The 26,237-nt window shown below is 47.0% G+C and overlaps 1 protein-coding gene across 7 annotated transcripts in view; it reads right to left on the bottom strand.

Annotated features, from left to right (window-relative positions):
* Positions 1-2,129: 2,129 nt before the first annotated feature.
* MAB21L3 (mab-21 like 3) overlaps positions 2,130-26,237 on the bottom strand; it is a 79,721-nt gene continuing 55,613 nt past the window's right edge. Inside the window, exons 9-12 of one of the 7 annotated variants that reach the window (XR_014293414.1) lie at positions 14,367-14,485; positions 7,180-10,946; positions 4,768-6,767; positions 3,909-3,986 (exon numbers count right to left, since the gene is read on the bottom strand). Coding sequence is in view for 4 of the 7 variants with exons in the window: in XM_082614112.1 (XP_082470238.1) it covers positions 3,867-3,986 (120 nt within the window). In the remaining 3 variants the exon portion in view is untranslated. Of the gene's footprint in view, positions 3,987-4,767; positions 6,768-7,179; positions 10,947-14,366; positions 14,486-25,640; positions 25,924-26,237 lie in introns of those variants that run through there. The other 6 variants (XR_014293415.1, XR_014293413.1, XM_082614113.1 and 3 more) reach the window with 6 other exon arrangements.

Here is a 26,237-nt window from a genome sequence, read left to right as displayed (position 1 = left end):
TCCTGGGGAGGGACGAGAAGGGGACACTTCAGGCCTGAAACCTCACTGTGGGTGGAATAAGGAGAGAGAGGGGGTTGGAGGAAACTGGGAATGTTGGGATTCCAAAGACAAGAATCAGGAGGGGCTGCCTGGTATACAGGAGAGATCACGGTTCCCATCCGAGCTTTTCCTGCTGCTGGAAGAGTGTAAATTACTTAACCTCTGAATTGTACTTTTCTGATCTGTAAAAGGGGGCTGTAAAAGCTAATATACTCTGGGGGTTAAATGAAGCAGTATAATAAATGCTTAGTAGATGGTTAGTGCTCACGCACAGTGGGTGCTGGAGAGAGGAGAGCGAAGCGCGGGCGGGCTCCGCCACTTAGCAGTAGGTTAAGTAAGGCTCTCTTTGTGGCTCATCCAGGCCATGTTATTATTTCCTTTCCATCGCCTCAATTTCTCAGGCTCTGCTCTTCGCCTGGGGCCAGCTGTGACCACAGTGACAGCCACCTAAATTAATTATGAGAGAATGTACCTTCTCCATCCTCAAATCCCAAACCAGAGACAGAAGCGAGGGTACAACAATAATATTTCATACCAGCGGAGACAGTGGGCCTCAACCTCAGCTCCAGGAAGGAAATGGTGAAAACATTCCACCATTCAACTGAAAGCTAGGAGAAAATACCAGTACGTGGGAGGCGATTCAGCGGGCGGCGGCGGGATGCGGCGGGGAGCCACCCGGCGCTGGGGGCGCAGGTGGGAGCCGGCCCGCGCCCCACGCCAGCCCTCCCCACCCTACCTCCCAGGGCGGCGTCAGTAAAACCTCCCGGGCCCTGTGCTTCCGCCCCTTTTCCTCCCCGGCTCCTTCCTTCTCTTCCCACCTCAACCGTGCCCGCGGCTCCCACGCCCCCTCTCCACACGCCCCTGCGGGGATGGCGGGTCCCACCGGCTGCAGCGCGGGCGCATCGGAGCGCGGGGAGGGCCAGCCGCAGTGCGGCCTTTGTCGCCCTCTCCCCACCCTTCCCCTGGCTCCACCTTCTCTTCCTTTCTCTTTCCCAACTTTCTCCTTCCCCTTACTCTCCTCTCCCGTACCATTTCCCCCTTTTCTCCCCGCCTTCTTCTTTCTTCCCTTACCCCGCCCCCACCCGTGCAGCCTCCCTTCCCACCTCCACCCCCAGTTTAGAACGCCCCAGGAGAAGGCCGGTGCCCTGACAGCGATCCCAGCACCCCGCTGACCTTTTCTCGCCTTGCTATGAGAAGGAGTTGGAGAGACTTCTTTGCAGCATGCTTTGGCTGGCTTGTCCCAGTCGGCCCGCTGAGCTGTTGGAGACCTGGAGCCCGAGCCTCCTCCTGCGCATTGCACAGCACCCTCACTGTCCTGTGTGCCCACTAGGCTGGCCCCAGACCCAGTAAATTAGTCAGCCTTGGTGGTCCCCATACACAACCTCTGAGAGCTGCATGTGGGGGGACGGGGCGCGGGGAGCGAAGTGTAACAAAGCAGAGACAGCTTCTCCTGTCCCTGCTGGCCTCTGGGGACAGAAATGCTGCCACAGGGCTCAGGTTCACCCCAGTTGGGGTGAGGGTGAAGGCGGGAGAACCAGCTGCACCCCTGGGGTGGGACTGAAAAGGGGCCTCTCAATGCAAAGACTGGAGGGCCTTCTGGCGAGGCTGGGCCCCAGAGCAAAGCCTTATCCAAATTCAGTGCCACACTCTGGAAGCCTTTGACATTTCCTCCTCTATGGGGATGGGTTTCTCTATAGGTCACATTGCTCCAGGAAAGAAAGAAGAATCGTGATCTGAATTGTTGTGGAAAGTGTGTATTTAAAATCTTATTAAGGTTTATTTTTAGAGCCCGTGTCTGCTGCCCTTATCACCAGAGATGAATTCTAGAGGGGTCTCTCTGCTTTACTGACCTTTAAGACTTCAAAGATGAGAGAAGAGCCGGGAAAGGCAGGTCCTGTCCTGGGAGGGTAGGTTTTTGCCATGCTTGCAGCCGTCACCTGCCTTGACAGGGAGGCGGCCCTGGGCTGGGTCCACCAGGCATCCTAGATGCACCCAATAATTCCAGGACAGTGTGAATCCTTTCCAGGGGTGAAGGGCATTGACGCTCCCTTCCTCCAAGGCTTGACACCACAAACGACAGGTCTCCCTACCCTCCCTTACCCCCCATGCCCTGCAAACCCTGGGAAAAGGCCAGATTGACCTCTGGCATTGTCTTAATAGTAGCAAACAATTGTTGAGTGCTTTCTACGGGCCAGATACTGTCCTAAGTGCTTTCCATACAGTAACTCAACTCTCACCATCACCCTGTTACCATCCCCACTTTACAGATTAGAAAACAGCAACAGAGGGCTTAAGCACTTTTGTCTGACGTCACAGAGCTTTCTGATTGTTTTCCCTCATCCTAAGAGAGTCCCCAGCTGCGGGCACCCTGCCTAAGCCCCACTGCCAAAGAGCATGGTGGGGGTGGTCAGTCACATCCGGAAGCCTGGGGCACAGGTGCTGAGGAGGAGGGAGCGCATGACATCGCGCAGGAGAACTGCTGCAGAGGGAGTGACTTTGCATCCGCCCTCTGGCAGCTGATGCCAAGAGCTGCCTCTCCCTGCCAGGCTGCAGAACCCATCTCCCACATCTGCCTCTTGAACTGGCACTTCTCTCCTGACAGCCCATCAGCAGCTTCGCCTTTCCCTCTCCATCAGAGTCCAAATAGTCACAGGTTGTCACAGCCCTCACAGTCCCCAGTTCTCCCAGCATTGAGGGCACCATGGAGGCTATGAGTATAATCCGCAGAGATCGAGAGAGGAGCCCTGAGGTATCCCGGAGGGCGATGCTGCTCCCCACTGGAGCCAATCAGAGGCAGAATGACTAGAGAGGGGAGGGCCCTCACCCATGCCCACCTGGGTTGGGGGGAGAGGCTCAGATCAGAAGGGGATGCAGTGTGGAATGCTGAGGTTCACGGACATGGGCCTGCCATGGCGCCGAGGACTCTTGGGCACTATCTTTTCTTTAGCTCAAAAGCTGCCTCCAAACCAAATGTTTGCCAGCTCCCTCTGATGGGGTCCAGGGGGCAGTCCACATGGGTGGGCCAGAGCAGGAGAGGAGAGCAGAAACCAGTGGGAGTAGAGGAAAGCTGGAAGGGCTGTTCCTACAGGAACAGAAGCCAACAAAGAACTAAGCCACCTCAGTTCTTGCCTGCTCTGCGAAACAGGGCCCAGATGGTCTTGGAACATTGCTGGGGGCCTTGGAGCAGCACAGGAGGAATGCCAAGGTGGCTATAAGCCACTAGGGTTGTGTTGAGAGCCTCTAGGAGAGTCAGCCCACTCACACACACATGAATGCACAGCTACATACCTCCAGCCTCTCTCTTCCACACACAGACTTTGACACACTTTATGCTCATGTTGGTACATACCCACATTTGACATAAGACACACACACACACACACACACACACACACACGTGGGGGACGATAAAGACACAAAGGGACAATCAGTGAAGCACACCCTTGTGAAATACACCTTTGTCTGTTTACACAGACAGGCCCAGCCCCAGAGGTACACCATGACAGATTCCAAGATGTGTCCACTGGGTGTTCCTGGGCAGGGTCCCCGTGGCCTACTGCTGGCCGTGCCCGGACAGCTGGTCCCAGAGCCTGGGCGTCCAGTACCCAGTTGTCCGTAGCTCATTTACTCAAACCAAGTCTGGTTCTAGGAAGCTTTGAGAATTCCAGGAATTGCTCTGGAGGTGCTGGGCTTCCCACAGGGACGTCAGGCACACCAGCTGGGGTTACCTGAGAAGCTCTGGGAACATCTCAGGGAGAAAGGAGAGCTTTGTCCGCTTTGAATGGCCTAAAGCTTCCACAGGGCTCCTCTTCTCACGTGGGTGGTCGTCAGCGCTGATCGACTGTGTCCTCGGCTCCACGCTGTCTGCTGGCCTGGATGCCACCTGTCATGTACCCCCAGTTTATTCTGTATGTAGATCCACACCGAAAAAGCACCAGACCTGGGGGCTGAATAGTACGAAGTTAAAAGCACAAATGATGGAGTCAGATGGCCCGGGTTTGAATCTGCGCTCTGCTGCTGACTGGCTGCGTGACCCTGTGCAAGTTACTGAGCCACCTTATTCTCTCCAGGCCTCAGGTTTTCTCAGCTGTGAAATGAGAACAATAATAATACTTACCTCCTAGGACTATTGTAAGAATTAAATGGGTACATTTGAACAAAGTGCTGAGTGCTGTACACTGTGAGTGCTCTAAAGAGGTGGTACATGGGTGAGAGGGCTGGAGGCCCAGGGGCAGGCGACAGGGTGGCCGATAAGGAGAGGAGTGTGGGACCGGGAGAGGTAAATGGTCTGAAACTGACCACAGACCTATGTCTCTGTGCTGTCAACTTTGATATTCTGGAGAGAAAATAAATAAGAGCATACTCTGTGAAGAATCACAGAGTACAGTGTGCTCAACCAGAAAGCCTCAGAAAACAGGAACACTCTCTCATTATTATATAATAATAGCAAAGGAAATGCCTCCTTCTCAAAGGGACCCAGAACACTTAGAGATTGCATAGTCAGAGACCGACCAGCGCGGGCCCTGCGCTGCGGGGTGGAGGCTGCTGGCTTACCAGCTCGGGCTGCTCCTGCAGTGGGGACAGCAGCACGTGGGCTAAGGGCATCCGGGGGACCCTGCCACACACACACACCCCACCACCCCCATACTCAACCTGAGGGCTGCATCCTCAGAACTCCCACAGCGGGTTCGCTGCCACATGGCCAACCCACACGGAGAGGCAACTGACCTTGGAGGTCACCAGCAGCTTAGAGGCCTTGGAAGGGCTCCACAGAAGGAGGGGAGCTCTCTCAACCCACTGCACTGTCAGCAGGAGAAATGAGCTGACGGGGTGCAGGCCTGCCTGCAGCAAATTGGCACTTCCTCTCCGCCTCTCTTGCAGGCTAAGTTTGTGTCTGAGAAGGTCTCAGGAACAGAGCAGCTAGAGGGATGCTCCACAGGGGAGGGCAGGAAGTGACTCCCCTTCTGTCCAGCGCAAGCCCTGGCTGAGTTGTGGACTCCACTTCCAGGGCGGAGAAACCCAGGTGGGCACAACTCATGGGTGAGGGCCTCCCGTGTCTGTCCAAGCTCTGGATTGGACTACACGCAGAGAGAGTATGAAGAAGCAGAGACCCACGGAAGGATTCCGTGAGGCCAAAGCAATTTCAGAGAGTTGCTGACTTGATAGGGCCACTGAGGCAAAAAAAAGCTGTCCAGGATCAAGTGTGAGTCTGGTACCATGAAGGCTTGATACTTTTCTCCACTATTAAATATATTTGGTATTTTCCTTTTAGGAGAAAGTGGGAAGCATGTGGCTTCCGACTTGAGGAGTTCTTTTTTTTTTTCTTTTTTTTTTTTTTATGGTACCAATGTTGCATCTCTCTGTGCCTTTATTCAGTAGTCAGGACTTCCTCTGACCACAACCAGGAAATGTTCTGATTTTTTTAAATTAATTAATTAATTAATTAATTTTGTGCTGTGTTTGGTCTTCATTTCTGTGCGAGGGCTTTCTCTAGTTGTGGCAAGTAGGGGCCACTCTTCATCGCAGTGCGTGGGCCTCTCACTATCGCGGCCTCTCTTGTTGCGGAGCACAGGCTCCAGACGTGCAGGCTCAGTAGTTGTGGCTCACAGGCTTAGTTGCTCCACGGCATGTGGGATCTTCCCGGACTGGGGCACGAACCCGTGTCCCCTGCATTAGCAGGCAGATTCTCAACCACTGCACCACCAGGGAAGCCCTTGAGGAGTTCTTAATGCCCTTCTTTTGGCCAACCTGCCTCCCTGGGCTCTCAGATACCCACTCTTAATGCTTGCAGCTGATCCTAAGCAACTTCAGCAAAGGATGGATGGATCATTACCATTTCCTGAACACTCCAGCAATCGGCACCAGGGAACCCCATAGTCACAACCCTTTTTGACTGGATTTCTGTGAGGTCTACGTCTCGTACAGGTGTCATAAGACAAGTAAGACCACTGTATTCCTGGTGATTCATGTAAAGGCAGGTACACAGTAGGTGCTCACAGTTTTTCAGTGCCTTCCTATCACTGATAGCATAATAAGAGCAATGACCTCAGCAACAACAACTATCACCACCGTTCGCCAAGGGCTCATTAGTGGCTGGCACAGTTCTGCATGCTTTGTATGTACTGTCTCATCTAATGCTCTCAGCAGCCCCATGGGACAGGTACTCTTCCCAACCACATGTTACAGTTGAGGAAGCTGAGGCACCAAAAGGTTAAATACTTTGCTTAAAGCCACACAGGTCCTAAGTGACAGGGCCAGCATCTGAATCTGGTAGAGTCCAGCATCTAGCTGTGAGGCACAGACTTCAGCGTCCCCCTCCAGCTTCAGCCCGTGACACTCTCTACCTCATGTCCCGCTCACAACTTTTGCACCCCTCTGTCTCTCTCTCTCTCTCTCTCTCTCTCTCTCTCTGTCTAGGCTGTTTTCTACCTCATCACTCTCCCCCCACTTTCGCCTGGCTAATAGCTTCCTCTCTTTCCAGACTCATTTCACCTGCTGCCCCCTCTTGGAAGTCTCCCCCATCTGCACGCCCTCAGTCCCAAGGCTGAGCTGGGTGACCCTCATTTGTGCTTCCTAGCAACATGTGTATGACCCCACTGCACTTGCTGTGAAGGTGCATTTATTTTCTCCCACACAGGTCAACAATGATGTCTTATCCATCATGGGATCACCAGCGCCTGGCAGCGTGCTTGGTACTTGGTCATTGCTTGCTGAGTTGTGAACATTACCTATAAAGGGCCAAAGAGTAAATATAGACTTTGCAGACCGCATGCAGACCCTATTGCTGCCTCTCCTCTTCCTCTTCCCAGTTCTTTAAAAATACGAAAACCATTCTTAGCTTGAGAGTCACCCCAAAAAGCAGGCCATGGGATAAATTCTGCCTGCGGTTCACAGCCTGCCAGCTCCTCTGTCATTGGGTAAGATATTTCTAAACAAAAAAATTACTAGTCAAACTAATTCAGTGATTTTCATGTGAGGGCCATATGGGTATTTCAAAATGGCAGGAGGAGGTTAGGTGGATGTGTTTGGTTGTCACAATGACTGGGGAGGGGGGTTAGCAACACTTGGTACCCAGGCACCCGGGACGCTAAGCATCTGGCAACGCTCAGGGTGGTCCTGGGCAATGTGACAGCAACTCACCAAGGGACACGGGCTGGCCGTTTGATGCTTCTTTCTCACGGCTTCCGGTAACGTGAAATAATGTTGGGAATTCACTGAAAGAAAAGGCATTAGAGAACCAATTCCTTTGCAGATCCAATTGTTTAGGTAGTACAAACAGGAGGAATGAGACTGTATGCCTTGAGGCAAGGACCCTCTTGGGTTTTTCATGGGATCCCAGGCACAACCTCAGGACCCGCTGTAGCTTACTGTGTCTTCCGAGGACTGCCCTGAGCAGGGTTGTCCCGGTAAGATCACCTGGGGAGTCTGAACGGAAGCAGGTATTCCTTAAACTGTGTCATAATCGGTCCTGAGCAGGCCAGATCCATCTGCGAGGCCTGTCCCCTGTTGAATTGGGGGAGGCACAAAACTGCAAGTGGGCAGGCTGAATTGAAAATGGACAACCAAGTGGCAGAAACCATGCAGTGCAGCGGCTTGGTTAGTGGTCAATCCAGGAAGCCCAGAGCAGCCTGTGGAATAGCCCACATGACTCCCTCTTTCTCCCCCACTTCATCCCACTATATACTTGGAGTTTGAGCACATGTTGCAACTTAAGTAACATAGGTAAAATCTCACATACTGTCATCATGAACACTAATGAAATATTAGTCTAAACTATTACTCAGATGCTTGCAGGCACTGTAGAAAAATGCACCAATAAATACAAAAGGGTTCAGTCGTCTTTTGAAGAGCTTTAAACATAGTCCTCTAGACCATAGAGACAGAACTGGGCATAAGAGTCTAGGTTTGAGCCTACTTCTAGCCCTTATTAGCCATGGGTGAGTTCTTTACTCTCTTGGAGTCTTCACTTCCCCATTTGTAAAGCCAAAGTGATTGATCCCTTCCCAGCCTTTTCTCTGGGGGTGATTTTGGTAATGCAAAAGAGATGAGGCATGTTAAGGTCATTTATGAACTATAAAGCACCATAAAAAATAGAAAATCCCTCAGGACATCTTGTTTTAGCATAAATCAGAAGCTAGTTCTTTATAAAAATTCTTGCTGCTTTAGAATTACCTCCCTTTAAAACAAACTAGTTTGCACAAGAAAACAGGTCATGTCGACCTTTCATCTGGGGGCCAGATACTAAGGTACCAAGATTAGTTCCAATTTTATAGCATTATATGGAAGTTCCAAGATAGGACTTCATAAGGCATTGGGGTGATTTACACTGTCATTGATTTATTCATGCAGTTCATATCCATACCTTGGTTCTACACTTGCCCAGCAATGCAAGGTGCTCTTAAGATTGCTATCTTATCTTCCCCGTGTCATGGCAACCCCATGAGGTAGGTTTTATTATCTCTGTTTTGCAGATAAGGAGACTGAGACTTACAGAGTTTAAGTAACTTGCCCACAGAAATTCAATGAGAAATTAACCATTTTCTTTAAAGACAATTTTTTTAAATAAAATTAAATCTAGTTATTTTAGTCTTTGCTAGAAGACTTAAAACAAGTATTTTCTTCTTGTTAAATCACCAACACATGTATAATCATTCTTTAGTATAAACAAAATATGCAAGTGCAAAATAAATTGATGGAAAAAATGCAAATTCCAAATTTTCAGAAACATTGGTTTGGTTTTGTTTTGGTTTTATGTGCTGAAAGCAGACCCTGCGAATCAGCTTTTAAAGAAAAATGGGAAAGGAAGTGAAATATGACTGGAAACTTCAGGAAGAATGAAAAAGACCTGGTTATGGGGACTTATGGCTGTTAATTCTCACTTTCTCCAGAAGTCTTTCTTGTTGGTTGACCGCTCAGGTGTCTGGAAGGGATGGGAGCTATTTTCACCTCACATTTTCCCCTCTGTTCCTTCAGGCAATGAGCTGGAGACCTCCAGCCTGAAGCAAATGTTTTCTTTCCCACCCCTTGTCATTCTACTCTTCTCTGGCTTCAGCGACTCCAGTATTTCCTGGCTTCTGTGGGCCAGAGAGGCCAGAATCCCAAAGGTAATTTAACTCACGGTCACAACCTGGCAGCGTGTTCCAGGGTCTGCCAATGAGTCGCTTGATTGTCTCGAGTCCTTGACTTCCACGTTCTTAGCTCAATTTCTGACAAAGCTGAAGGACCAGCTCTGTCTGTGAGTTTGCAGGATGTGAGGGAGGTAGAATACTCTTTTGACCTTCGTTTTTATTTTTATCACCCCCACCTTTACCTCTGCTGGCCCAGAAAACACACAACAATATCCCTTTCTCTAAAGGCATTGGGAGCTGCCTCTCACCTTTAGAAGACCCTCAGTCTACTGAGTCTCACGAGTCCATTCGCCAGATATGTGTGGACTGAGCAGGTCAAGTGTGCCAAGTGGCAGTAGGCTCAGTTGGGCATGGGAGGAGAGGTGCCCACAGGGCAGGAGCTACTGCCACTGCCCAGCAAAGTTCTGTCTAACTAGAAATGGCCTTCCCTAAGACCATCACTATAGAAATTGTACCCATTTTCAAGGTCCACCTCACACTCTTGACCTTGACCACCTCAGCCGGAAGAGCCCCCATTGCCGTGCTGCTCTGCACCACGCAGAAGCATGTATCACCGACCACCATGCATCCCACTTATTTGCCAAAGTCTTGGCTTCCCTCCTAGACAGTCAGTTCCTTGAAGGCTGGAATTAAATCTCATGCAGCCTTGGACCCAAAACGGTACCTAGCTTAGTGCCTTGCACACATGAGGTGTTCAATAAGCTACTGAGTTTTAAAACTAACAGCTTTGGGGGCTTCCCTGGAGGTGCAGTGGTTGAGAGTCCGCCTGCCGATGCAGGGCACGCGGGTTCGTGCCCCGGTCCGGGAGGGTCCCACATGCCGCGAAGCAGCTGGGCCCGTGAGCCATGGCCGCTGAGCCTGTGCGTCCGGAGCCTGTGCTCCGCAACGGGAGAGGTCACAACAGTGAGAGGCCCGCGTACCAGAAAAAAAAAAACAAACAAAGCAAACAAAAGAAAACTAACAGCTTTTAAAGATTTCTGCAGTATTCCTAGGTCAAATGGTCATAGAAGCATATGTGAGAAAATCTCTACACTCTTGGAAATTAAATAAAACACTTAAAAACAATCCATTAGTCAGAGAGGAAGTCTCAAGGAAAATTAGAAAATATTTTGAACCAAATGAAAATGAAAATATAACATATCAAAATTTATGGAATGTACTTACAGCGGTGCTTAGAGGGAAACTTATGGGATTAAATGCTTATAGTAGAAAAGAAGAAAGATATCAAATCAATCATCCAAGCTTATACCTTAGGAAACTAGACCAAGAAGAGCAAAATCAATCCAAAGCAAGCAGAAAGAAGGAAATAACAAAATAAGAGCAGATATCAGGGCTTTCCTGGTGGCACAGTGGTTAAGAATCTGCCTGCCAATGCAGGGGACACGGGATCGATCCCTGGTCCGGGAAGATCCCACATGCTGCAGAGCAACTAAACCTGTGCGCCACAACTACTGAGGCCGCGTGCCACAACTACTGAAGCCCATGTGCCTAGATCTTGTGCTCCGCAGCAAGAGAAGCCACCGCAATGAGAAGCCTGCACACCACAACGAAGAGTAGCCCCCGCTCGCCGCAACTAGAGAAAGACCGCATGCAGCCACGAAGACACAACACAGCCATAAATAAATAAATAAATAAATAAATAAATTTAAAAAACGAAAACCGTTTGAAAAAGAAATCTTGAGACTTCCCTGGCAGTCCAGTGGTTAAGACTCCGTGTTTTCACTGCAGGGGTTGCGGGTTCGATCCCTGGTGGGGGAACAAGATCCTGCATGCTGCGCACTGTGGCCAAAAAGAAAAAAGAAAACAGAAATCTCCGGGGCCATATGGTCTCACTGGTAAATTCTAACCAACATTTCAGGAAGAAATAAGGGCAAAGAGAAGAGGAAGAAACACTTCCCCACTTATCTGATGGGGCCACAATTACACTGACACCAAAACCAGATGAAGACATTACAAGAAAATAAAACTTCAGATCCATACCTCTCATGAGCAAAGATGTAAAATTCTCAACAAAATATTAGCAACTTGAATCCAGCGATGTAATACAATAATAACACAGCACGACTAAATGTCCTTCAGTGAATGAATGAGGCAATGATATTCTTCTATATTCTCACTGTGGTGCTGGTTGCACAAATCTATAAATGTATCGCAAGTCATAGAAATGTACACACACACACACACACAAACCAGTCAATTTTACTGTATGTTAATTTCTACAGTAAAGTTTAAAAAATTGTGTGGTGTGTGTGTATGTTATCTTTGTGACGACGGTAACCAGCATTTGTATTATACTTTATTTTTTTGTTGAAGAAGAGTTGATTTACAATGCTGTGGCAATCTCTCCTGTACAGCAAAGTGACTCAGTTATACACAGAGACGTTCTTTTTTTATATTCTTTTCCATTATGGTTTATCTTTTGATACAAAGTGTGCTTTCAAACACATTTCACAAAATCCCCTCAACTACAGTCATATGAGGTATGTATTACTGGTCTCATTTTTGCAGACGGGGAATCTGAGTCTTAGGTGAAATGGCCTCCTGTGTATTAATGAGGAGAGTCAAGCTACAGGCGCAGACCCTCAGTGGAAGGTCTTATAAGCCCAGATTCCCACTAAGACTCCCCGGGCTCTGTGCTTGTACCACCCGATGGTGATGGCAGTGAAATTCCTTGTCCCCTGGATAGAAAGCGAATCCAGGAGCAATCCTGCACAAGGGCAGTGGCTGCTGGGACCTCACTGGAGAAGGGGTTGGGAGCTCACAGCGCAGGGAAGCTGTGGTCTTAGCTCCCGGCCACGGCGGGTAACTCCATCCCCTTGAGAGTTCAGTTCACCTGCAACAGAGAAGCCTTCCACTCTTTAAATGCCTGCTCTCCATGCGTTTTTTTTTCATCTTATGATTTTCTTTCCTACAGTGAGGGTAAGGTATTCTACCATGTTCCAAGGAAGCAGCGGGAGGTGTGAGTGGAGGAGCGAGAATGAAGATTGCCGTAGTATCCCATCCTATCAATATTTTCTCTAATTCCCTGCAACTTCACTAAACCCCTTCTCTGAGAGATCCTCCCTCTACTCCTCACCCCCACCCTCCTCAAAAAGCACGTGAGTTAAGGGCGGAGGAGAGAGCAGGACCTGGGGAAGCACACCCCCTGGGGTCTTGTTGATTGAGGTGGTCCAGAGGAGTGGGTTATGTGCCAGAAACACACCAATGAGAAGCGTGCTAACGAGAGATTGCATTTTTTTTTGTATATCTCTCCCCTCTTTCAATTCAATTAGTATTTATCAAATACCCAGAGAGGTATTTGATACAAGTAATTGCTTATATCCCTTCTTCATCAGAGAAGTAGATCTTACTGGCCAAAAGCCATTTTCAAAGGACTTAATTTGAAAATGGAATCACAGCTCAAGGCGCTGCAGGAAATTTTGCCAAAATGCTAGAACCCATCAGGAAACTCTGGACAAGCAAGGGGCCAGTTTATTTACCAGTGGTCACCCTATTGAAATCACATCTTGCTCGAGTGATATAGTACATCAGGCTTGATTCTGGCTGCAGCATCCCAAGGCTGAGTCATTCCCTACCATTCCAACCTCACGGGAGTAAGTCTGGCATGGGGGCTGCAGGGATGAGAGAATTCTGGAGGGCACAAAAGATGTAAAACTGAGTCTGGGGCTTCCCTGGTGGCGCAGTGGTTGAGAGTCCGCCTGCAGATGCAGGGGACACGGGTTTGTGCCCCGGTCCGGGAAGATCCCACATGCCGCGGAGCGGCTGGGCCCGTGAGCCATGGCCGCTGAGCCTGCACATCCGGAGCCTGTGTTCCGCAACGGGAGACGCCGCAACAGTGAGAGGCCCGCGTACCGCAAAAAAAAAAAAAAAAAAAAAAAAACTGAGTCTGAGGCTATGTTGGAAGGGAGCAGTAGGCTAAGGGAGAAGTTTGCAGGGTCTTTGTAACCTGTGCTTTGTGAGCAGAGGGTACGGGCAAGCCATATTTCATATACCAGCACTAATAAATCACAGCAAAGGGCAAGAGATGACTTCACCTTGTTTTTCTGGGAGCATGAAGCACAGGGACATGCTTTTAAGGGAAGCCAATTGTGTGGCTCCCGTGCTTGAAGCAACAAGTCCTAATGGCTGGAGGAGGCACAACCCTAGGAGGACATATTTTAAGGACGAGTAAGAGAGAACCCAATCGCTTCTCAGGCAGCCTGAGGTTATCCTGGGAACCCAGGACTCTTTCTTCCTCAAGAATCAAGAATGGTAGATTTAGGGGATTCCCTGGTGGTCCAGTGGTTAGGACCCTGCGCTTTTACTGCCGAGGGCCTGGGTTCAATCTCTGATTGGGGAACTAAGTTGATCTCGCAAGGTGGGGTCGGAAAAAAAAAAGGTTGATTTAGAAATAATATTTTAAAATATCCTTATATCCAGAAGCTTTCTTCTTTGGAGGGCAGATAGCCTGCCTTAGTGTTCTGCAAAGAAAGCCAGTACAAGGCCCTAGAATAATCCTGAATTGATTTCAAGATTATGGGGTGCTTTATTTTTAGTTTAAGAAGCAATTTCTCACATGCTATCTTATTTGATTTTCCATTTCTGTGAGGCAGGTTTTATGATCCCCTTTTGAGGAAGCTAAGGGTCCGGGGGATTAAGGAACTTGCTCGAAACTCTCCAGAGTCACATGGTGAGGCAGGGATGAAATCCTGAGTTTGTACAGCACCCTTGCCCTGCCCTATGTCGCCTCTCCTACTTGGAGTGAGGTTCTCTCAGTGAAAGCCATCTCTAGGGATTGCAAAGTTGACAAATGCAAGATAAGAACATACTGTGAATTTAACAAATTCAGCTCCACTGCTGGCTAGGAGTATTTGTTAAATGTTTTCCAAATCCCTGTCTTCTTTCCTCCCTTCCTTTCTTCCTGTCCTTCCTTCCTTCTTTCCTTCCTTTCACAAACACACACTGAGGGGCCACTACACAGATGGGATGATGTTGGCATCCTGGAAGTTCCAAAGAGAAGTGAGACTCAGATTCTTCCTTCAGAGGGTTTACCAGGTAGTGTTTGATGACAACGAAGCACGTTACAAGTAGACTGTAATCAGGGCTGGTGACTCCAAGAGTTCCCCCACCGTACTTATTAGAATCGATAATTTTCTTGTCTGTTTGCTTGTGTGTGTTCTGTCACCCTCAACAGTAAGCTCCCTGGGAGCAGAAACTCACCTACCTTATTCGCCCCCGAATTCTCAGTGCCCGGAACAGAACTTGGGGCACAGTTGATACTCAGTAAATACTTGCTGACTGAATGAATCCAGGAGAAACTGATCCTTCATGGAAGCCTCCTAGAAAGTTTCAAGGAAAACATAGCATTTGCACTGGGCCTTGATGAAGAGGTCATTTTTATAGGCAGGTACGGGAGTTGTCCGTGTTCCAGACAGAACAGGAAGAGCATGGGGACAATGAACAGTAGGCTGGGTGAGGGACGCGAAGTTTGGCTGAAGCAAAGGGGGCGTGCGAAGGGGGCATCAGGTTGGGCCTACATGGCGGGGGGGCAGGTGGTAGTTTGTTCACTTGGCCACAGGAAACCATTCAAGTGTCTGTAGTGGGGAGAGGCTGGCTAGAGCCCGGGGATTAGTGTGGTGACCCAGTAGTGACACTTCCTATGGGTGGAGTGGAGAGTGAAAGCAGGGGGGCTGTTGAGGGTGTGAGGGCAGCAGTGAGAGCTCCTGTGACAGGTAACAAGGGCCTGAACTGGGTAGAAGTCGTGAGACTATGCAGAAGAGGGGCACGTCACATAAGACAGCCTGTTCAGGTCTCAGCAACTGAAGGAATTATGGAGGCTGAAGGACAGCAAGTTTGCAAAGATGGTTTTGAGGTGCCCAGCTCCCGGGCCAGGAAGAGAAAAGGGGAAGTCAGAGGAGTTAGGCTGACAAGAGGGGCAGAGGGGAGGGATAATGTGTCTGCTTGGGGCATCTGAAGATAGAGGGCCCACTGGGCTGTCTAGTGAGAATGTCCAGTCAGCTGTCAGAATGTTAGAGATATGGGTATGGCTGACAAGCCCTCTAATCACTGAGCCAAAAATAGTCAGTGGAACAGAGCTGGGGGAGCCTTTGACGGCAGCCTGCAGAATTACGGGCCGCAGAGCACTGGCCTTGGAGGGGACCTTGGAGCTCACTCGTCCTCTGTACAGAAGGGGAATCTAAGGCCTAGAGGGGTGGGGTGACTTGCCCAAGGTCACACAGCCAATCTGCCTCCTGAATTCTTACAGGAGGTCAATGAACTTTAAGGTGATTGAAATGTTAACGTAGAACAGTCCCTAGCTTGCATCTCTCTAAGTGCAAAGCTGATTGGATCTCTGTGGGTAAACGTAGCTGCCACCCAGATAAGAGCAAGCTCCTAAAAGAATCAGGTGCAGGATGGGTGGTGACTTGGATTTTATTTGTTTTTTGTTTTTGGTATGCTTTGTCTCCTAGGGTCTCCTACATATAGCACTGCCCCCTCCCCCCGGGGCCACAGCTATAGATGATCAACTTAGAGTCCTGAATTCATAACCTCTCACTGAGAAAATGTTTCCAAACTCCTGGGAGATGGAAGGCAAGGAAGAAAACCAAGCTTTGTCCTGAACCCCAAATTCCTTTCTTCCTCACTGAAAGGACATTGGTCCAATTACAAACTCCAGGATTTTTAAGAAAAGCAAACAAAAGCCCAACCACATGGCAAAGGTCATCTGGCCTGTGGAGAGAGTGAATGATTAACTCCTGCGAAAGTGAGTTTTGAGGATTTTTCATAGCGTTCAAAGGTGCTGTTTAGAAAATTTTAGCCCAGGGCAAATTGTAAGAACAGTTCTCTCTCTCTCTCCCATCCTCATGCCATATCTCTCCCATCCTCTCCACCCATCCCCCCTTCCGTGAGGACCTTCACCCCTGTCCATGTGAGGCGTGTCCTATGTCCAGAGCAGAGGGTGTGGGTCCCTTCCTGCCAGGCCCCTCTCCCTTGGTTCCTGCAGGCTGGTTTGGCTGCAGAGCCAGCAGGAAGGGCAGAGGCTTCCACTTGGAACCCAGGTCCTAGTCTGCTTTGCTCCACGTGTCTCTACTGTCACCTACACTGTGAGAAATTCATTAGGCCAAGTGCACAAAACATGGCCCTGTTCACCTCCAGCAGGGTGACCTTGCGGGAATTTCCCTTACTCCCTCAGCCTCCATTCAGCTCACCAGCAAAATGGGTTGATGATGCCTACCTACCTCAAAGAGCTATTGAGGGGATTAAATGAGAGAAAGCATAAAACACTCAGCAAATGTGCCTGGCACAATGGAAGTGTCCACATGTCTTGTTGGACGTCCTTTCCTTTCCGATCCTGGAACATTCACCCTCTCCTCAACCCTCCTACCGGGACGCCTCTGGGCTTCTACTTTTCCCTCGCCTTTTCCTACAGGCATTATCTAAGGAAAAGGGGACCACAGGAGCACAGCAACTTTCTTCCCTCTCCCGCGGCCGCTTCAACCTTACAGGGAAGGCGGGCGAGCGACCTACAGCGGCACAGATAGGTCTGTGCTGGAGTGGCCATGCCTCCCCTCGTGCAATAAACACTCCCCACTGCAAAGGGGGGCCCAGGGAGCACGCCCCGCCCTGTGGATAAGAACAGCCTTGCTGGCCACTGGGTGAGCTGTGGATGCAGGGTCCGGGTGGGGCCGCTGGGAGCGGGTGCTTCAAGCTCCCGACAGCTGGAGAGGGACAAGCGGCGCCGAGGTCCGCAGTGTCCCGGCCTGTCCCCGCTGCCGGCTGGCTCTGGGCTGGCGGAATTTCCCCAGGTTCCGAGCTGCGGAGGCGGGTCCGCTCGAGGGAGCCGCGGGCGCCCCCTGCTGCCCTACACCGCAGCGCCACGGCCGCCCCGCCCCACGGATCCCTATCTTTTCATCACCCACCCCACCCCGTCCCCCGTCCCCCGCCCCCCACCCCGGGCAGCCCAGCCCGCGGAGGGTTTTACCAGGCCCGCCCTGCGCAGAGCCGAGGGTGCCCGCTTCCACCCTCTTTCCTTCTCCTCCTTACTCCTTCAAGAGCCCAAGTCCTGGGTGCCAAGGGCACCAGTCACTAATGGTAGCCCCTGGCCACAGTCAAGGGCAGGGAGCATTCTTGATGCCCCTCGCATCTCACCGTGTGGGCAAACGTCCCGGAAGGAGGCAGGAGAGAAGAAAGCGCAAGAGGAGAGGAGGGGCCCCGCCTGAGCGGCTGTGGCGATGGGGATAAGCGCAGGGCAGGAGCCAGAGCTCAGCTCCCTTTGACCCCTGCCACCACCCCCGCCCCCGCAAATGTCCCCAGCTGTGCCTTTCTCTCCCAGGGCAGCCTTGCTTGCTCGTCTGGTCTCCCAGGTCTCAAACGACGCGTTGGGGCACTCCCTAGCGAGCACGCAATATCCTGGGTGCTGGACCCAATACCCTAATATCCCTCTGTGCCCTGAAGAGGGAAGTGACATTTCACGTGATCACGAAGGGTTCTGCATTAGGCTGTCCAGGCGTTTTGTTCATTTACAACCACATTCTCTCTCACAGGAGCACTCCCACTGGTCTTTTGCACCAGTGCTCAAGGGGGTAGGTCCTGACCGGAGAGTCACAGGTTACAACGTCCAAGCACAGAAGATATTAAGTTCACAAAAGAAGTCACACAGCCAAAAATAAAGCTGGCTGAATGAGCGGAAACGCATGGTCTAGACTCGGAGACTTTCTGCCACTACTATTCGTTGCCACGCTTGGCAGGAAGGGAGGGTGAGGGCCTGAGGGCCTTTCTGACATGCTTTGTTTAAATGCAAAGTGTGTGTGTGTGTGGCTTACAGTCACAAAATACATGTGTTGGATGCTGGCTGAGTAGCTGTATCTGGCAAACACTCTACAAAAAATATGTGCCCGTATCCCCACTGGCAGTGGAGGGAGGCTGAGATGCCACCGTCGCGTCTGCAGCATGAGTGAGCATCCTGGCTTTGCTGCACCACTGCTGTGCTCTGCAACGAGAGAGGAACCAGGCCCTTCCTGGAAAAAGGCTTCTGGAGCCAGAGGTAATTCTTCTTTCTCTAAAGCTAAAGATGTGATTCTTCAGCCCCTCAAAATGTTACTTTGTGCGGGAAAGAGCCTGGCCCGAGAGTCAGAAGACCTGGGTTCAAGTCCAGGCCTTGCGAGGAAGCAGATGCCTGTCATGGAGCAAAATCATTCACTCCTTCATCCATTTAACCAATATGCATCGAACACTTGCTATGCACCAACATTGTTCTGGGTGCAGGAGATACAGCAGTGAGCAAGATAACTAACCCTCTGTTGGCACAGAGCTTACATTCTAACAGGGGACCAGCCAACCCACTAGGGGGAGAATAAAGCAGGGCAAGCGCAGAGGAATGGGTTGCTAATTGTTAGACTGGTCAGGGAGGAGTGGGCAAGGGATTTCTGAGCAGGGGGGCAGACAGGTATAAAGGCCCTGGGGCAGGAACTTGGCGTTCACTTGGTGTGTTTGAAAGAAAACAAGAGAGCCAGTGTCCTGTCCGCAGCACAGAGTGAAGGGGAGTGGTAGTGGGTGAGGGCAGAGAGGGGAGCGGCAGATTGTGTGGGTCTTGTGAGCCATGGTAGGAAGTTTCAAGCTGGTGGAAGGATTAGAGCAGGGAAAACACATGATTCGATGTGCGTGTGGAAAAGACCACTCTGGCTCTTGTGTGGAGGAGGCTTTTATGGGATGGGGTGAGGTGGCATGAGTGGGTGTAAGGGACCAATTAGGAAAACCCCGCAGAGTCTAGAAAGGAGAGGAGGACGAAGTGGCCTGGCAGTGGGGCAGCTTGGGGGTGTGGGGAGTCATACTTGGACTATATTTAGAAAGTAGAGCCAAAAGGATCTGCTGGTGGATTGAGGGTTTGGGTGATGGAAAGAGGGCTCAAGGATGACTCCTGGGTTTCTGGCTGAAGCAAGTAGTTGAATAATGATTCTATTTACAGAGGTGAGGGCAGGGTTGAGAAGGGAACTCGAGAGTTCAATTTGGGACATAATAAATTTGAGCAAATCATTTTCCATCCTCTCTTTTGGCCTCTGCCTTCTCAGCTATAAAATAAAGAGGATGCCCACGTGATCCCCAGGATCTCTCTGTGGTCATTAGGGTTATTTTTCTTAATTCTTCCACATTCTCATGTCTTTTAAACCCACCAGTATATTTTGAATTCAGAGAAAAGAAGTGACAGGACTCTTCTAATTCTTCTTTGGGGAGAGAAAGAGATAGAGATAAAGAGAGAGAACAAAAGCAAGTCTCCGTGTCCCACAAGGGTTCCCACCCATGCTGTTGTCCTAACAACCAGGAAAAAGGAAACAGGGTGGAGGGTGAAGGGAGTGAATCAGAGCAGAGGGCACAGATGAGAAAGAATCACCAAAAATGTATGACTGGCCAGTGTGACTTACACTTCATTTCCTACATTTCTTAGGTTTGCACTTGAGAAGTTTCAAGGGCTTTTGAAAGGAAAAGCACTTTAGCCTTTGAATTACAAACTATCTCAAAGTTTGTGATTTGAGCCCAAATAGTCATTCAACCTGTCTGAACCTCGGTTTCCTTTACTGTAAATGTAAAGACCTCCACTATCTCTTCAAGCTAGAACATTTTGTGATTCTATTGCTTTTAAGCAAAGAAAAAAATCTGAATGCATGTCAAAGTCCAAGAAACTTGAGACCTGGATGGTTAATTTTTGAAAAAGTTTTGCAAACATTTTCATTCAACACATTATTTATGGGGCACTTACTATGTGCCTAGGGTTGTAAAGATACAACCTTGAAAATACAGATAAAAGTCCTTCCTTATGGGGCTTTCCCTCTGGTGGTAGATAGATAAATAGATAGATAGATAGATACATAGATATATAGATAGATGATAGATAGATAGATCAATAGATAGATAGGGCATCCAGGTGGTGAAAAAGCAGAGAAGGAGGGTAGAACATGTCAAGACTTGGGTGAAGACGGGATGGGGACTAGTGATACTATTTTATGTAAGGAAGTTAGGGAAGGTCTCCAGACAGAGGGAACAGCAAGTACAAAAGTCCTAAGGTGAAGTCACATTTAGAGTGTTCCAGGAAGAACAAGGAAGGCAGCAGTATGACTGGAGATGAGTGTGAGAAAGGGGAAAAGGAGGAGGAGATAGATTTATAGAGGCAGGGGCTCCAGATCATCCAGGACCTTTGGATTTTCATGTGAGTGAGATGGGAAGTGACTGGAGGATTGTGAGCTGAGGACTGACATAGAATTCTGAGTATCCCCTTGAGGAGTTTTCTATAAGAAATACATGATTCTGCCTGAGCCAAGTCAGGGTGCTCACGTTTGGGGGTGGGGGCAACACGTTAGGTTGGAACAGTCTGTGAAATATCAGGTGGAGGCGGTCCGTAGGAATTACCTGGAATTCACAAGGAAGGCTTGGCTAGAGCTATGCACTTGGACATCCTGGGATGATAGATGGTATCTGGAGCTATAGGAGTGGGTCAAGTTGCCTAGGCTGAATGTGTAGAGTCTGAAGAGAAGAGAGCTCAGGACTGAGCCCTCAAGAGAGGGATAACAACATTTAGGGGTGGGCAGAGAAGGAGTCAGAAAGGAGACTAGGAAGGAGCAGAGGGAGAGGAGAGAGAGGGGCGTCACAGGAACCCAGAGAAGAGTGGTGCAAGGAGGAGAGGTGGACTGTGCTGAATGCTTCCCAGAGGTTGTGCAAGATGGGAATGGAGAAGTGGCATTCAATTTGGCATGCAGGGTTGGGCAGAAGTGACGTTTGAGTTGATGTTTGACGCTTCTAGCTGCCTTGGGTCATGCTAAGTAGCCAGTAGTATAGCAGATTAGGTATTCTGGATGACTCCCCCACCACCACCTGAAAGAGCTAAAATGCTGGGTTATATATATATATATATATATATATATATATATATATATATATATATATATATATATATTTTAAAACCTTTATAAATGTCTCCCTGAGATAGAATGAAAGTAATAAATCCATAGACTTCGAAAATGAAGCAGAACTAGGAACGCTGGCAGGTGAGTGAACAAGCTCGCTTTTACCCTGAGGGTTTGCTGACCCTTAGAGATCTGGACATTTCATTGGCAACTGTGCAAGTCTAGGGGACAAATGAGATCATCTAGGGCCTGCCCCAGGTGGGAAGTCAGATAGTATTTTCCTGCATAAATCTGGACCTCAAAAGGCTGTATCCTCAGAATAAAGGTGAATAAGGAATAAATGTGGCATGAAGAAGGCAACTAGCTTGCCTTGACCTTGGCACTGGGTGGAGGGAAAAGAATCCTCCCAAGATTTGCAGCCATGAGCTAGCCTCAAATATTTTCTGTCTGAATTTATCTGTTGGTTGGCCTGAAAAATCTCAAGCATTTAAATTTAATTTAAATGGACTTGGGTTGGTAGTGCTCTCAGATAACTGGCAGAATTTAAAAAAAACCCTTTCCAGGTACCGCAAACAACTTCAATCCAGACCTCAAACAATTCTCACAGGTAAAGTTTTAAGAAAAAATGAACAGTTCACCTTAAATATTTATAAAACACACAAGGAAACAAGGTCTATGACTGGCAATCAGTAAACAAAAACAAAAAATAGACAGCAAAACAACCAGTCAAAGATTTCAGATATGGAATATAAAACAATTATGTTTAATATGCTTAAACAAATAGAAGAGAAGCTTAAAAACATGAGCAGGAATAAGAGATTTTAAAGAATGAACAGGCAGGCTTGAGAAATAGGGTCAAATGAGAACTGAAAATAAGAACTGTAACACTAAAAATTTAAGACTCAGTGGATGGATTAAACATTAGCCTAGATGCAGCTGAAGAAAGAATTAGTCAACTAGAAGACAGATCCAAAGAAATTATTGAGAATGCAGTTTTGAGTGATAAAAATGCAAATTATAAAAGAGGAGATAAAAGTATAGAGAGTAGAATGATAGAGTCTACTATACATGTAAATTGGATTTCCCTTTAGAATGGAATATAGAGATAATGGGAAGGAGGCAACATTTAGCATTAAATGCTGATAATTTTTCAGAAATACTGGAAATAATTCCTCAGACTCAGGAAGCCTAACAAATCCAAAGAAAAAGAAAGATGGGAGGTGGGAGGGAAGGGAAGAGAGAGAGAGAGAGAGAAAAGAAGAAGAAGGAGAAGGAGGAGGAAGAGAAGAAGGAGGAGGGGGGAAGAGATGGGGGAGGGGGAGGAGAAGAAATTAAAAGCAGCCAGAGAGAAAAAGCAGACACCCCACAAAGAAACACCAAATAGTCTAGTGATTGACTTGTCAAGAGCAACACTGAAGCCAGAAGAGAGTGGAAAATATCTTCAGTGTGCTGAGAAAAATTGTGTGAACCTAAAACAAAACACTCAGAGAAACTCTCTGTCAAGAATGAAAGTGAATAAGGACAATTTCAGACAAATAAAAACAGAGAGCTTACTCTTGTGGACTCTCACTATAGGTCATGTCAGAGCATACAGTCCAGGCAGAAGGAAAATGATCCCTAATAGGAAGTTTGAGATTCAAGGAATGGTGAGTATTGAGAGTGGCAAATATGTGAGAAAAATAAGAAAATAATAATGATTCTTTGTATTATTTATAAAATGATAGTGTAATATTATTTTATACTGTAATATAGTTATATTTTAAAAATATTTAAATATTTTAAATATTAATTTATAATATTTTATACATATTATAAGATTTATAATACAAATAGATAATAGTATATTATAATACATTTATAAAATAAAAATAAAATTTCTGTTTTACATATGTGTGTGTATGTGGCGGCAGGGGGGATGGCCAACAGGCGAGAACCAAAATCCTGGCTCACAGCAGCAGGTGCCATGGGACGGGGAATGACAGGAGCCACGCCTTCTAGGTTCCTTGTTAAAGAGGAGAGTAAAAGTGTTGGCTAACTTTTGACTCTAGAGTTTAGTCTATATGGATAGGCTTTGTAACCATTAAAAGGATAGAGATAGGATATGAGCCTTCCAAACTAGTAAGGGGGGAAAAGCAATGAAAAAAAGAAAAAGAAAAAAAATCAAGGTTTTAAAAGGCAAGAAGGTGAGGTGGGAGGCAGAGGAAGACATGGGTCAAGTAGAAAGTAAATAACAAGAGACAAACGAATCCAAATACATTATTCACTGGAAGAGACGCACATGGATTAAGCATTAGAGTTGCAGATCTCAACTGTCAGATGGGATTTTTTAGAAAATCCACCATTTACAAGAGACAGTTATCAACTACACAGAGACACAAATAGGTTAACAGTTAAAGGATGGGAAAAGATATGAGGCGACAGGGAGGCAAAATAAAGTGATGTCCCTATATTAAGACCAGACAAAATCAATGTTTAGGCAAAACATTTATAATAGTTTAAAAAAGGTCACTTTATAGTGACAGAATCTTTAACTGGGAAGACATAAAAATTCTAAATCTGTATGTCCCTAATAATATCATCTCAAAGTGTGTTAAGTAAAAGTTTGACAGAATGATAAGGAGAAATTGAAAAATCCGCACTCAATGGAAGATTTAAAAATAACTCTTTCAGGACTTCGCTGGTGGCACCGTGGTTAAGAATCCACTTGCCAACGCAGGGGATATGGATTCGATTCCTGGTCCGGGAAGATCCCACATGCCGCGGAGCAACTAAACCCGTGCGCCACAACTACCAAGCCTGCTCTCAAGAGTCCACGAGCCACAGCGACTGAGCCCGTGTGCCACAACTACTGAAGCCCGTGGGCCTAGAGCCCATGCTCTGCAACAAGAGAAGCCAACACAATGAGAAGCCCACGCACCGCAACGAAGAGTAGCCCCTGCTCACCACAACTAGAGAAAGCCTGTGTGCAGCAACGAAGACCCAACGCAGCCAAAAAAAAAAAAAAAAACTCTCTCATGCAGCCAAAAGGCAATTTGTGATACATGGAAAATTTGAGCAGTGCATGATCTGACATTTTTTCTTTTTTTTTTTTTTGATCTGACATTTCTTGAACATTGTATCTAAACTTTCAACCCTTCTTTGTATGACATAAAATAAGGAAAAAATGCTAGGCTAAAAAGCTGACCTCGAGGGGTATCACAGGATTGAGGCCTTTCAGACTTTCTCTGACTATAATTCAATTTAGTTAGAAATCAGTAACAAAAACATAATTAGGAAACACAATGAATTTGAAAATAATACTTTTTAAAAACTTCTAAGCACCTCATAATTCAAAGAGGAAATCATGGCTGAAATTAGAAAATAAATAGAACTGAAAAAAGATGAAAACACAATATACCAAAAGTTGTAAAATTCCACTAAAGTGGTGTGAAGAGGAGATTTATATAGTTAGAAAAGAAGAAAAACTGAAGATTTCTGAGCTAAGCATTAATTTAAGAAGTTATAAAAAGAACATCAGGATAAACCTGAGGAAAGTAGAGGGAAAGAAAGATATGAGCAGAAATGAATGAAACAGAAAACAAGTATACAATGGATAAGATCAACAAAACTCACAACTGATTCTTTGATAAGTCTCTAACAGATTATCAAGAAAGATGTGTATAGATATATCAGAGTTTAAATAGATAATAAAATATTATGAACACATTTGTCAGTAAATTTGAAAACTTAGATAAAATGGGTAAATTTCTAATAAAATACAAATTGATAACACTTGCTCAAGAAGAACTAGAAAACCTGAATATCCTTTATCCCTAAAAGAAAATAAATAGTTTAAAATCTTCTGACAAAGAAAACAGAAGGCCCAGTCGGCGTCTTAGGTGAGTTTTACCAAACTTTCAAGAATAATTTATGCATGAAATAGAATAGAATAGAAAAAATAGAGGGCACTTCCTAAACCTGGTGAAAGGCACAACTATAAAATTTTAGAGAACAATATAGGAGCATATCTCCATGACCTTAAAAAAAATGAATGGGAAAGATTTCTTAACACACAAAATGTGCTCCATTATAATGGAGAAAATCACTGAAAATTCACCTATGTTAAAATGAAGAATTTAGATCAGTGTTATCACTTCAGAAAATATGTTGACATTACCTCATAAACTTAAACTCACATTTATTCCTTGAACCTGAAATTTCACTCCTATGTATGTACCTTTAAAAGACTTGAGAGCATCAGAAGACATATATAAAACTGTGCATAAAGACAGTTCAAATCACTGAAACTATAAACAACCCAAATGCCTAATTGCAGTAACATAACTATATAAAGTGGCATAATCTTAAAGAGGAATATTATACAGCAGCTAAAAGGAACACACCACTCCACATGCATCCACATGGGAGAGTCTCAAAGGTGTACTACGGACATAAGAAGCAAATCACAGACGACTTTGTTCGGGATGGTTCCATATACATAAAGCTTAAAAACAGGCAAAACTAAAAAGACAATTGGGATATACGCAGGTCACATTTTTTTTAAAAATGATTTCTGATTGCATCTTTATCAAGAACAGTATTTCTTTTATTTTCTTTTAATAAATTTATTTATTTATTTTTGGCTGGGTTTGGGTCTTCATTGCTGTGCATGGGCTTTTCTCAAGTTGCAGTGAGTGGGGGCTACTCTTTGTTGTGGTGCGCGGGCTTCTCATTGTGGTGGCTTCTCTTGTTGCAGAGCACGGGTTCTAGGGGCACGGGTTTCAGTAGTTGTGGCATGTGGGCTCAGTAGTTGTGGCATGCGGGCTTCAGTAGTTGTGGCTCATGGGCTTAGTTGCTCCGCGGCATCGGGGATCTTCCCAGATCAGGGCTCCAACTCGTGTCCCCTGCATTGGCAGGCAGATTCTTAACCACTGCACCACCAGGGAAGTCCCGCAGGTCACATTTTGTTGATGTGAAAATTTACTTTTTCACCTTTTAATCTCTAAAATTAGGATGCATCTCATCCTCTAAAATTAGGATGCATCTTATAATCAGTGGTGTTTTGTAATTACCCTTAGCAGCACTTTTTCTTTCTTAGACATGAAATAATAATGCATCTCACAGTTGTTGGGGGCTTAGGTTCAATGAAATATGATAGGTGGTAGAATGAAAGAAAAGCAGCAGAATGACTAACCTAAAATTTGAGATCACAATTACC

This window comes from Mesoplodon mirus, assembly GCF_964341445.2.
Source record: "Mesoplodon mirus genome assembly, chromosome: 3".
In the NCBI taxonomy this organism is placed as follows: Eukaryota; Metazoa; Chordata; class Mammalia; order Artiodactyla; family Ziphiidae; genus Mesoplodon; species Mesoplodon mirus.
The sequence above is the reverse complement of the archived record's forward strand: the minus strand, read 5'-3'. Positions and strand labels throughout refer to the sequence as shown.